Source organism: Mustelus asterias, chromosome 1 (genome assembly GCF_964213995.1).
Source record: "Mustelus asterias chromosome 1, sMusAst1.hap1.1, whole genome shotgun sequence".
In the NCBI taxonomy this organism is placed as follows: domain Eukaryota; kingdom Metazoa; phylum Chordata; class Chondrichthyes; order Carcharhiniformes; family Triakidae; genus Mustelus; species Mustelus asterias.
Genome location: NC_135801.1, coordinates 175,393,875 through 175,407,636, shown reverse-complemented (window position 1 = coordinate 175,407,636; position 13,762 = coordinate 175,393,875). Strand labels below are relative to the sequence as shown.

General features: G+C 43.4%; 1 protein-coding gene across 4 annotated transcripts in view; it reads left to right on the top strand.

The window, feature by feature from the left end:
* Window positions 1–13,664, top strand: part of reep1 (receptor accessory protein 1) — a 102,258-nt gene extending 88,594 nt beyond the window's left edge. For 2 of the 4 annotated variants that reach the window (XM_078223824.1, XM_078223786.1), the window contains 2 exons: window positions 1,970–2,115; window positions 4,487–13,664. In XM_078223824.1, the coding sequence (XP_078079950.1) occupies window positions 1,970–2,115; window positions 4,487–4,558 (218 nt within the window). In that variant the 3' untranslated portion in view covers window positions 4,559–13,664. Of the gene's footprint in view, window positions 1–1,969; window positions 2,156–4,486 lie in introns of all 4 variants that reach the window. The other 2 variants (XM_078223806.1, XM_078223797.1) reach the window with 1 other exon arrangement.
* The last annotated feature ends 98 nt before the right edge of the window (window positions 13,665–13,762 follow it).

Below are 13,762 nucleotides of genomic sequence, written 5' to 3'. Positions count from 1 at the left end.
TGACTCTGCCATTTATTGTATAACTCCTCCCTACATTATTTCTTCCAAAATGCATCACTTCGCATTTATCCGGATTAAATTCCATCTGCCACCTCTCCGCCCAATTTTCCAGCCTATCTATATCCTGCTGTATTGCCCGACAATGCTCTTCGCTATCCGCAATTCCAGCCATCTTCGTGTCATCCGCAAACTTGCTGATTACACCAGTTACACCTTCTTCCAAATCATTTATATATATCACAAATAGCAGAGGTCCTAGTACAGAGCCCTGCGGAACACCACTGGTCACAGACCTCCAGCCGGAAAAAGACCCTTCGACCACTACCCTCTGTCTCCTATGGCCAAGCCAGTTCTCCACCCATCGAGCCACTTCTCCTTGTATCCCATGAGCCTTAACCTTCTTAACCAACCTGCCATGTGGGACTTTGTCAAATGCCTTACTGAAATCCATATAGACGACATCCACGGCCCTTCCTTCATCAACCGTTTTTGTCACTTCCTCAAAAAACTCCACCAAATTTGTAAGGCACGACCTCCCTCTTACAAAACCATGCTGTCTGTCACTAATGAGATTGTTCCGTTCTAAATGCACATACATCCTGTCTCTAAGAATCCTCTCCAACAACTTCCCTACCACGGACGTCAAGCTCACCGGCCTATAATTTCCTGGGTTATCCCTGCTACCCTTCTTAAACAACGGGACCACATTCGCTATCCTCCAATCCTCAGGGACCTCACCCGTGTCCAAAGAAGCGACAAAGATTTCCGTCAGAGGCCCAGCAATTTCACCTCTCGTCTCCCTGAGCAGTCGAGGATAGATGCCATCAGGCCCTGGGGCTTTGTCAGTTTTAATGTTCCCTAAAAAACCTAACACTTCCTCTCTTGTAATGGAGATTTTCTCTAACGGGTCAACACCTCCCTCCAAGACACTCCCGGTTAACACGCCCCTCTCCTTCGTGAATACCGATGCAAAGTATTCATTTAGGATCTCCCCTATTCCCTTGGGTTCTAAGCATAATTCCCCTCCTTTGTCCCTGAGAGGTCCGATTTTCTCCCTGACAACTCTTTTGTTCCTAACGTATGAATAGAATGCCTTAGGATTCTCCTTAATTCTGCCTGCCAAGAACATCTCGTGACCTCTTTTTGCCCTTCTAACTCCCCATTTGAGATCTTTCCTACTCTCTCTGTATTCCTCCAGAGCTCCATCTGTTTTTAGTTGCCTGGACTTAACGTACGCCTCCCTTTTCATTTTAATCAGATCCTCAATTTCCCTGGTTATCCACGGCTCTCGAATCCTACCTTTCCTATCTTTCCTTTTTACAGGCACATGCCTATCCTGCAGCCTTATCAATAGTTCCTTAAAAGACTCCCACATGCCAGATGCGGACTTACCCTCGAACATCCTCTCCCAATCAACATCCACCAATTCCTGCCTAATCCGGCTATAGTCAGCCTTCCCCCAATTTAGCACCCTGCCCGTAGGACAGCACTCATCCTTGTCCATTACTATCCTAAAGTTAACAGAGTTGTGGTCACTATTTGCCACATGTTCCCCTACCGAAACTTTGACGACCTGACCGGGCTCATTTCCCAGAACTAGGTCCAGTATAGCCCCCTCTCTAGTCGGGCTATCTACATACTGTTCCAAAGAACCTTCCAGTACGCATTTTACAAATTCCTCTCCGTCCGGTCCCCCAGCTCTAAGCACTTTCCAGTCTGTGCCAGGGAAATTAAAGTCCCCCACTACAACAACCCTATGTTTTCTGCACCTATCCAGAATGGCATTCCAGAGATTGCTCAGTTTTCATGTGATAAGCTTGCAACTTTTGCCTTTTCAAGGTGACACTAACTAAGCATGCCTGGCTTTTGTTTTATTCGCATCCCCATTATTAAACCCATCAATGTTTTATTTGTTTTATTTTTGCATTACTTTTCTTCACCTCTTAGCTTATTAACCGGACACTGAAAGGTGATGAAGTAAATATTGATCAGGGTCCAAGGTCAGATGAAGAGCTGTATAAGACTCGAGCAGTAGAGGATTCTGATGATGAGATGGCAGGAGCCGTGCTCAAACGCCCCCATAAACCACTTAGAAAAAAGATGCAACGTCCCGAGGTATGACACTGGACCTGCTACATGTGGAGTTGTCTCTTGAGTGAGTTAAAGACGTGGACTGTCTAGTCAATCAAGGTCCATCTCTCTAGTGCTTTAGCAAATCTCTTTATTTTGTGTCAAGCTGCTTCCTTGCACTGTCAACTTTACGTCGTAAATTGAGTTCTGCCAAATGTAGAAACAAAGCTTTGACCTGAAGGTTTTGTCAAAATGATCGAGTCTGAAGGTATTGGTTGTTCTTTGTCAGGTGAAATGGAAGTATGATAATCGTAATGCAATTGATGTGGATATTTACTTTTTTTGTGTGTGTTTGAGGGGAGTATTTAAAAATTCAGCTTCACTTTACAGGCAGTCGGTATGTCTGGAGGGAATGCAGCTCAGATTTTGGGAGAGCAGGATAATTACTCATTTCAACCTTGCAAGTGGTTATGTTAAGCAGAGTTAATGGATTTTGTTTACTTAAGTTCTCCTAGGATTTCTGATTACAGTGATCGACAGGGTCATGTGATGATATGGTTTATGTGCAGAGCTGGGTCCGTAGCAGAGAGGAAAAAGTTTTTGCAGAAAACAGTCAGTTTTAGCTGGGAATTGTTTGAAGTCAGGGGTGTGTGCCTGCTGTTCCTGAGAATTCACTCTCTCTCCACAAAATCTCTCTTTGAGATCTTCAAGACTGTTAAACACAATGTATAGCAAGTATGCCTGGGTTTGTGAACTATATTTATTTGAAAATGGTTTTGAGCTATGCATGAATGGGATTTATTTGGAACTGGAACGGTCATAAGCTAGAAAGTGAATATTTATTTATGATTCCTCCTTTATTTCCACTCCCCCCTCTCCTCTCCCTATCCCAGCACTATTCTCTTTCAGAATGACAACCTGGCTGAATGCCCTCTCCCACCACCATCAACAGCAGCGCTTAGCCCTCCCAGCGAGGTCGCAGCCTCTGGCCCCCCTGGCTCTGGAAACTGCCCGTCCTCTAGAAATGGACAGGGATCACGGTGGCCCCTGCTTAAGAGGCTGCCTCCTCAGAAACATCTGGATCCCACAGCTGGCATTTTATTATTCCAGAGCCAGGTTTCATCCTGACAGCAGCGTGTGGGACCCAGGGCCCAAAACCCAGCCCAAAACCTGTGGGCTGGATGAGCCAAACTGAGGTACAGTCTCTATCCATGTGTGTTGACGCTGATCAGGAGAATGATCTCAGCCTTTTTTTCACAATCCGAGCCAGCTGTAGCGTGCCAGCTGAGACCTGCAAACATCAAGACAGACTGCGGATTTAACCTGAGCGCTTCCTGTAACTCAGCCCTCCATTAGGTTTCTTCACTAATTCATGGACAGAGCAACTGCTTACCTGCTAAAAGATCAGTGGCTGATTTACACAGCAAGTGGTGAGAATCTGGAATGCACTGCCTGAGAATGTGGCAGAGGCAGATTCAATCATGGCTTTGTAAAGGGAATTATATAAGCAGATTATTCATGAAGGCCCGCTTTCTCAACCTTCACCCTTAACCCCTTGGGGGCGGCACGGCAGTACAGTGGTTAGCACTGCTACCTCACAACGCCAGGGACCCGAATTCGATTCCCGGCTTGGGTCATTTTCTGTGAAGAGTCTGCATGTTCTCCCCGTGTCTGCGTGGGTTTTTTCTGGGTGCTCCGGTTTCCTCCCACAGTCTGAAAGACGTGCTGGTTAGGTGGATTGACGTATCCGAACAGGCGCCAGAGTGTGGCGACTAGGGGATTTTCACAGTAACTTCATTGCAGTGTTAATGTAAGCCTATTTGTGACACTAATATGGGCAGCACGGTGGTTAGCACTGCTGTCTCATAGCGCCAGGAACCTGGGTTTAATTCCCGACCCGGGTGACTGTCTGTGCGGAGTCTGCACATTCTCCCCATGTCTGCGTGGGTTTCCTCCGGGTGCTCCAGTTTCCTCCCACACTCCAAAGATGTGCGGGTTAGGTGGATTGGCTGTGGTAAATTGCCCCTTAGTGTCAGGGGGATTAGTAGGGTAAATACTCGGGGTTACGGGATAGGGCCTGGGTGGGATTGTTGTCGGTGCAGGCTCAATGGGTCGAATGGCCTCCTTCTGCACTGTAGGGGATTCTATGAATTCTATGATTCTAATACTTAAACTTAAAACAGTTAAAATTTCCACCAGTCAGCTCTCCCTATCGAAGGGGGGAGAGCAGGCTGTCATCTGGGACGGTGGCGACATTACCTATATAAACACTTAAAGAGAAAAAGAATGTGCAGGGATAGGGTGGGGTAGCAGGACTAACTGAGCAGGTTCAGCTGACATGGCCTTGTCCAGCCAAATGGCCTCCTCCTGTGCTATAAACCTTCCGTGAATCTACGCATATGTTTCCTTTCCTCAGGTAGAGATAAGACACCCTAAGCCACCTCCCAGAAAGAGAAGCACCACAGCCAGTAACGGTGAATCCATGTGATGTTGAGGAGCCACTGGACTACAGCCACCCGGACTCGACCTCCTGTTTTACCGTCCTGCCTTCACGAGCCAAGCACCATGTGACACACTGGGAACCGCTAAGAGAAACCACCGGCTGGAAAGTGCTTCACCAATACCTGCAGATGCCTCTAGCGGCGATCTATAAGTATAATCTGCATCAAAACATGTTTTTTCTTTGTTTGCTTTACACGACTGTGGTGAAACTAAATTCAGAGCGATGCTGAAATAATCAGCCCATGTTTGTAAACCTTCATTTTTGTGCAAGAACATTCCAGCACGTCTGTAGTACTTGACCGTCAGAATTAGTTCCTTTGCTTCGGAACAATCTAGAAAAAAAAAACAAGTTCAAAACTTTGAGCTATCATTTATGTAAACTGGGATATCCGCCCTGCTGTTATACCATACACAGGCCTATCTATCGGTGTATGGGCATGTATGCTATTCTGCTTACAGATATGTCCAGTACACTGCAGACAGGCATGTGTTATGCTGCACAGAAGTGTATTCGATGTACTGTACATGTTTATATATGTTGCACTGTTCACAGGCATCTATAATGAATTGTGTATGGTATACCTGACGTATTGTGTGCAGTGTATCTGTTGCATTGTACACAGGTATATCTCTGCAGGTAGATATGCTGTATGGTACGTACACAGGTATATCTGTTGTATTTGTAGTTTGATGTGTTTGATGTATAAGCTGAGACTCACAAGCACATTGTGCGCAAAGTTAAGACGATAAAACTGACAAGGCTTATCAGGATTATTTTTCTTTTGAGGAAGAGAAACGCTCTGTGACGCTCGCACCGTTGATGACGACAGAAGAGATTATATTTCTGCATCAAAACACAAGGCCTAGCAGCTTTTATGTTTACTTTTATGGAACAGTGAGATTCAACAATTGTCTTACGATTCCCTGTTCATGGCTGTGGAATTTCTCAGCACAACCAAGTCCATTCAGGAACCAAAAGGGTCGACCTCCTCTCTGTGCCCTGAATAGTGTTTAGCCTATGTGGCATTTACGATGTAAGGATTCATCTATCAAGAGGGTTATGTGCTCAAACACTGGTTTTAATTTTGAGTCGGAGAGGAAGAAGTGAATTAGGAATGATAATAATATAGGAACATAGGAGCAGGCCATTCAGTCCCTCATGACTGTTCTACCATTCAGTTAGACCATGGCTGATCTGTACCTCAACTCCGTTAACCTGCCAATGCTCCATCTCTCAATTACAGTTTTGAAACTTAATGCACTCCTTCTCTTGAAAACCAAGACCTGAGCTGATAATGCTCAAGATTAAACTCTCAGTAGAGCTGAAGGAGTCCAGTGGGGACATTATTGCACAAACACTAAATTCATGGAATGATACAGGTCGATTTTATTTTGAGCGTCAAAGTTCTCATTTTTATCTGAATATTTTTAAATACAGTTTTGCTTTCAGGTCATTAAAAACAACTGCAACAGAAGCTCCTGTTTGTCTCGAATGGTGGAAATAATTGAGTGTGATTGCAGGAAAAGGGGTGAGCCAGATATGATCGTCCCGCAATAACCACTTCTGCGTAACGGGACCTTTCTCTGTAAAACCTCATGATGTAAGAGCCCCTGTCAATATCGTCACTAGTGTCAACTGTGGTCTGAAAAGGATATGTTGACAGGGACTAAGAAAGAAATATCATTACAATTACAGCCTAAAAATTGCATCAAACATAATTATGTACAAATGTCCATCATCTCTATATTAAACAGGTTAGGGCTTCTGAAAATAAATAGCAGACAGGAGAATTTAATACATGTACGACAAATGTTCCTACCACTAATATCACCTAACATATACCATTTAATATGAAATGAATAATTGTGGAAATTTCTTGACCACTTAAGAAAATGTATTTTTCTGTCCACTTATGTAGGATTTCCCCCCCCCCTCCCTCTGTGCTATGCAATATTCTCTAAGCATGGCCGAGGGGCAGTGGTCAGCTGTGGCTCAGATGGTGTCACTCTGAGTTAGAAGGTTGTAGGTTCACATCTTGCATCAAGGACTTGAGCACAACATCTTGGCTGACACTCCAATGGAATACTGAGGGAGTGCTGCACTGTCAGAGATGCTGTCTTTTGGATAAGGCATTAAACAGAGACACAGAGCAGGATCTTATGGGGTAATTGGCTGTTGCATTTCGACAGTGATTACACATCTCACATGATGAATTTGCTGTAAAGTGCTTTGGGTCATAAAAAGGTGCCATATAAATTCTGTTCTCGGCTCTTTGCTGTTTTAGCTGGCAATTCTTAACTTGATGTGGAGATGCCGGCGTTGGACTGGGGTAAACACAGTAAGAAGTTTAACAACACCAGGTTAAAGTCCAACAGGTTTATTTGGTAGCAAAAGCCACACAAGCTTTCGGAGCTGCAAGCCCCTTCTTCAGGTGAGTGGGAACAGTTTGTTGTTTGTGAACAGAATTCCCACTCACCTGAAGAAGGGGCTTGCAGCTCCGAAAGCTTGTGTGGCTTTTGCTACCAAATAAACCTGTTGGACTTTAACCTGGTGTTGTTAAACTTCTTACAATTCTTAACTTCGCAGGAAGTTTCTGGATTAATCCATGCTCCATGACAGTTCTGTCCCCGCCTAGCTGACAACCAGAACTCACCGCTGAGGGGAGGCTGTGGCTGCGAGGATTAGCGAGCCCTCATACTAAGCTGAAGGACAGCAGATCATCAGTGCAAAGCCTTTACAGTACATCCATACTGTAAATTTCTGATGCTGGAGATTTAGTTGCAGATAATATAGGGAATAAGTGAGTGATCCACAAGTTACTTTTTTGGCTTATTTTGATGCAAACTGTCATCCAGGTGTTCGATTCCAGAAGGGCCTCATTAATTTGTGTATTGCTGAAGAATATTTGAGAGTGCGTTTACAGTCATGGAATGCCTGAGGCATGCATTAAACTGTAGCAGGCATACAGTATACAGAATGTGTTTAGCTGATAGAGCTTCCCTTTAATATGTGGACTGGAATCTCACTGGTCTGCTTGCTTGTGGTTAACCGTGTGTACTTTAGTATTCCTTAGCTTGTCACTTCAGCGACTCATTACTGCCACGTTTATTTAGCTGTTAGACAGGCTGATGTCTTCAGATAAAATTTTAAATTGACACCCCATGGGTCCGCCCAGGTGGATGTAAAAGTTCTCATGGCATGGTTTAGAAATAGAGCAGGAGAGTTCGCCCTGGTGTCCTGGCCAATATTTATCCGTCAATCAACACCTGAAAACAAATGATCTGGTCTTTACCACATTGCTGTTTGTGGGAACCTTGCTGTGTACAAATTGGCTGCTATATTTCCCACAGTGAGCACACTTCATAAAAGGACTCGATTGATTGTAAAGATTCTTTCGGACCTCCGGAGGGTGCGAAAGGCACAATGTAAACACAAGCCTTTCTTTATTTTCCAGGCCAAATTGGTAAATGCGTCAAGTCTCTTGGAACCTTGTCACTCTTAACCCTGTACACTCGGCCAGCTATTAATATTTTTCTTACCTGCAAATACCAAGGGCATTTTTCTTCATTGTTGTAAAGTTGAACAGCACAATTAGAAAGCCAAATTCACTAAATGCGAGCTGGATGATTTGCATGAGTTCTAACATGGCTCTTTTTTTTCTCTCTAGTTGGGAAATCTAGATGAAGGGCTGAGACTAAGGTTGAAAGGAGCAGGGGAGATGAGGTGAATCATAAAGCTATAGCTTGATGGCTACAAGTTTGGGTTTTCTCCAATGTACTTGTCAAATGGCCTTGTATATAAAGTGCTGCTAACCCCCACTCCTCTCCCTTTGCAATAAGTAAGCTTTTCCAATTAATGCTGCCAGTATGACAGAACAATATGTCAACCGCTTTGTGCCGCTGAGGATGGTATGACTTAAATACATTGAAAGAAGCAGTGTGTTCCAAGCCTACAGCAATGTAGGCCTAGTTGGCTGGGGGTAGGGAGATCTCTTAATATGTAACCCAATGTAGGGACTCTCGTAATAACTAACTTAATATTGTTCCTTTCTGAAATTGTTCAACTTAGTTATGGTTTCCTTCTCAGTAACTTTCCACCCAATCTTATGGGGGATGTGACTGTTCAGTAGTGATAGTTCCTCCTTTGTAAATGTGATCTCAAACTGGTGAACATGAATGTAAGTGTCAGGAAGTCTTACCTGTTTCTATTGGGCTAATTTGATGGCTCCAAAAATGCTTAGCCACAGGACATGAGGGCATTGTGGCCTCACCAGCCTGTGATTTAATTGTGCCCTGATTAGCACAGAAGCAAAAACCGTTGGAAAATGACTTTAGTTTGGCTTTGAAACTGCATGCGTGCATGCAAGTAGAGTTAGGTTTTGAAGGTAAAATGTGCAGAACGAACATGTACTTTAACTAGAATGTCATAGTGTGTCATCTTTCATAAAGATCATTTCACGCTAATGCAATCGCAAAGTGTCTTACAGATCTTTTCCAAGACTTGAATCCTGCGTGAATAAACTGCGTTTACTTGGGTTTTAATATACACAGTGGATCGATATTCCGAATATGACTTGGGGGGCCCCTTAGGACCCGACTTCCCCTTCCCCAGCAGACATGAGCCCTCAGCAGACATACTGGGCCCCAATTCCTCAGCGTCCCAAACACAGATGGTACTTGCAAAGGCATGCTAGAACGATGAGACCAGAGGACTGAAGTAAACTAATTCTCTGTTCTGGTCAGTATTATAAGCTTTATAGTCAAAACTTTGAACAATTTCTATGAAGTGTATTGGGGAAGAGCAGATAAGAGTTGATAGCTCCAACATAAATCAAACAATAATCACTATCAGTCAAAATGGTCTCCTACTGTTTTTAAATTATGATGTGGAGTTGCCGGTGTTGGACTGGGGTGGGCACAGTAAGTAGTCTCACAACACCAGGTTAAAGTCCAACAGATTTATTTGGTAGCATGAGTTTTCGGAGCGTTGCCCCTTCATCAGGTGCGTGAAGAGTTCAGTTCACAAATGGGGCATATATAGACACAAACTCAAATTACAAGATAATGGTTGGAATGCGAGTCTTTACAGGTAATCAAGTCTTTACCGGTGCAGACAATGCGAGTAGAGAGAGGGTTAAGCACAGGTTAAAGAGGTGTGAATTGTCACCAGCCAGGACAGTTAGTGAGATTTTGCAAACCCAGGCAAGTCGTGGCTCGGACAACGTGGAATCGCTGAGCAGAAACTGATAGCCAAGTCCCACACACCTAAGACGGCCTCAGGATATATTGGCCTTGGAAAGAGCGCCAAGTGTTTACAGGATGCGCTGGACAGACTCAGCCAGTCTGGCAGCATCTCAGGAGAGATAAGTTTATGTCACACTATCTGTAACCCCCCACGAATTGCCTGGGTTTGCAAAATCTCACTAACTGTCCTGGCTGGAGACAATACACATCTCTTTAACCTGTGCTTAACCCTCTCTCTCCACTCGCATTGTCTGCACCTGTAAAGACTTGATTGCCAGTTAAGACTTGCATTTTAACCATTATCTTGTAATTGAGTTTGTGTCTATATATGCCCTGTTTGTGAACTGAACTCTTCACTCACCTGATGAAGGGGCAGCGCTCCGAAAGTTCGTGCTACCAGATAAACCTGTTGGACTTTAACCTGGCGTTTTTAAATTAGTATGCTTTATTTTAGGTGGAATAGAATCAGACTAGTCAGAGTTGTGCTATCTGTTTGAAACTATGATTTCAATGTGGTTCACATCCTTCCATCTAGAAGAGATGATGGACATGCAGCAAACAAGGTGTGGTGTCTACATTTGGTCCATCTCTGCTGATGGTTTGAAAGCCAATACTTGAGAGACGGGCACTGCTCACGAAGCTGCCACCTGCTGTAGGTTGTTGCTTTAGGCATTGGCACCTGGTGCCAAGCTGCTGGAGCCACTGGTTGTCATGATGGTGCACATCAGGTCACAGGAGGTGTCGCTGTTTCTCTCCTTCACCAGCTAGTGACTCCAAGGGAATGGTAGTTGGAGTTTAGGGCCTTCATGTCACGCTTGCAAGCATACTTGAAGAGGAGGCTTGGGCGCCCCACTGCTCGTCTGGCTACCCCCCATACGCAAGATCTTTGGGTATGCGGCCATCTCCCTGGCAAAATGTTAATAGATGATACATCGGACCAGATGAAGACAGTAGGTTTCTTTCACTACAGGACATTAAGGAACCAGCTGGGTTTTTATGACAGTTAGACACTTTCACATTTGCCCTTTCTAATAGTGTTTTTTTAAATCCAGTAAAAAACTGAATTCAATTTCCTAACCTGCCAGGGTGGGATTTGAATTCATATTCTGTGGGTTATGTAGATTAAACTGAAAATACTGAGTTCACTGATTCTCAGACTGTCTTTAGGGGAGAGGGGCTGTGTCAACATGCAGCAACCATGTAGAGTTTTACAAGACCTGAATCAATACATACAAGGACCAGGAGCCCTCACCAGGCTGAATCCTGGCTGTACAGCAAGGGTAAGAAGTTTAACAACACCAGGTTAAAGTCCAACAGGTTTATTTGGTAGCAAAAGCCACACAAGCTTTCGGAGCCTTTAGCCCCTTCTTCAGGTGAGTGGGAATTCTGTTCACAAACAGGGCACATAAAGACACAGGCTGTCCTGTCTGGAGACAATACACATCTCTTTAACCTGTCTTGATGTTCTCTCCACTCACATTGTTTGTATCTTAAAGACTTGATTAGCTGTAAGTTTTCGCATTCCAACCATTATTCATGTAAATTGAGTCTGTGTCTTTATATGCTCTGTTTGTGAACAGAATTCCCACTCACCTGAAGAAGGGGCTTGCAGCTCCGAAAGCTTGTGTGGCTTTTGCTACCAAATAAACCTGTTGGACTTTAACCTGGTGTTGTTAAACTTCTTACTGTGTTCACCCCAGTCCAGCACCAACATCTCCACATCAGTACAGCAAGGGGACAGATTCAAAGTGAATGTCAGAAAGGTGTCTGGAAGTTTGTTACAAAAATAGCACTCAACACATATAATAGATTTTGAAACTGAGTGCTGCGGGCTTTTAGAATATAGCTGGATGGTGTGATTGGGAGGGATGCAAGGTTTCTCTCCTGAATTGATGAGCTGAATGGATATCCTCATCCTGATCAATTTGTGATCATGTGGACTGGGGTAAACACAGTAAGAGTTTTAACAACACCAGGTTAAAGTCCAACAAGTCCAAAACTCTTACTGAATTTGTGATCAGGCAGGAAATGTCACGAGGTTTCCTCATTTCACCCTAAAGAACAACTTTGTACTTCAGATTCCAAGTTGGTAAAAATCAGACAAAAAAAAAGTGTCATTTGCAGTCCTTTAAAGTTTCAGGGTATTTGCTTGGAATTGAGCTGTAGACAATAATTCAAAACACACAGGGTGTTGGAGAGATTTCAGAAGTTTGTCAAGTTTTGTTGGCTCATTGAGGATTGGGCAGGTTCTGGGAAACCGTTGTTTGATTTAAAATTCACAGTGTTCAGATCCCTTCATGGCTTTGTCCCTATCTCTGTAACCACCTCCACTCTTCAGAATTCTAAATCCCTGGCTCCAAACCTCTGCGCATTTCAAAACTCTCCCTCCTCACCACCCCACTAAACAAATCCAAGTTCTTGTGACAAAACAGAAAACACCTGCACTTTTGTTGTAAGAAATAGGATTATTTCCCCCACGTTTTGTTTCTAGAAACCCGAATCTGATTACAGAACACAACCTGGGATGCATTGCCCGGAAGGGTGGCGGAAGCAGAATCAATAGAAAAGGGACAAACGCAAAATACTGCGGATGCTGGAATCTGATACAAAAACACAAAATGCTGGAAAATCTCAGCAAGTCTGACAGCATCTGTGGAGAGAGAGTAGAGCCAGAGTTTTGATGAAGGATCATCTAGACTCGAAATGTTGGCTCTACTCTCCATAGATGCTGTCAGACCTGCTGAGATTTTCCAGCATGTTTCTGTTTTTGTAATAGAAAAAGCAATTCAATTGGAAATATAGTTGGAAGAAGATAAAAAATGCCGGGCTGTGAGGAAGGAACAGGTGAGTCCAATTAGCTGGGTAGCTGGTACAGGCAGAATGGCCTCCTTCTGTACGGAGAGATTCTATAAGGCACTTGACCTAGTCCAGTCATGTGGCCATATAGCAGCCTTCACTACGGCAAATTGCCAAGTTTCTGATAATCCCATTCAACTCCTGTCAACTACGTTGCTTCATAAATAAAATATAGTTGTAACTATAATTTGCCTCCTATCACTTGAAACAGCAGGAGTGAATAGAATTTCTGAGGGATACCATCTCTTTTGTGTGCTGATATCACAGTTTATAGTCTCAAAACATTCTTCATGTAAAAGGCTGGACAATAATATGAAAAAAATTGAATAGGTAGATAAGTTAGAAGCTATACACTGGTGTTAAATGTTGAGCGCACAACTATTAACTAATTTGATCTTGCACTGCAGTAGTGGGCAACAGTATGGACATGTGCTGCCTTATCTCCGAGTACAATATCACTGTGCTAGCTTGTTCACACACAGACACATTGAGTGCGAATGTAAAAAGAATTTGATGTTTTTGTAACAATTATATTGACTTAACTGTGCTACACGACACTGTACATCTGTACAAGAATGATGTACATGTTGAAATATGTACTTGTACTTTTCATTGGCGCGTATTTAAAAGAATTTGTTTGCGAGATGCACTGGTTTTAATATCTTTAACGAACGACAGGCTAAATGAGGATAGATGGTGATCGTCTTAATTTCTACTGTGTTTTTCTTTCCTTCTGGTGTGCAAAAATCTTCTTTGTTTCTTTAAAGTTGCAGCAAATAACTGCAGATCTGGCAGGCCAGAGCACTTTACAGTTGTATTCATTCACGTTTGTGTGCCCTGACTACAACAGTTAACTGTATATAGAGAATCTGTTGTTGCTGTTACACTGGTTGCATTCAGAGTGCTGCATGAATTAAAGGATTGTCGTCTTATATACATTTGTCACAGAACTCTTGCCATTGTAATAAAAGACTGAAAGATTATAACAGAAATGGCTGCAGTTTCTTGCTTTGGGAACATATACACAATGCACAGCCACTGTCTTTTAAAGCACAGTTCATTAGATCTCTGCTGCAAAGTTGATTAGACT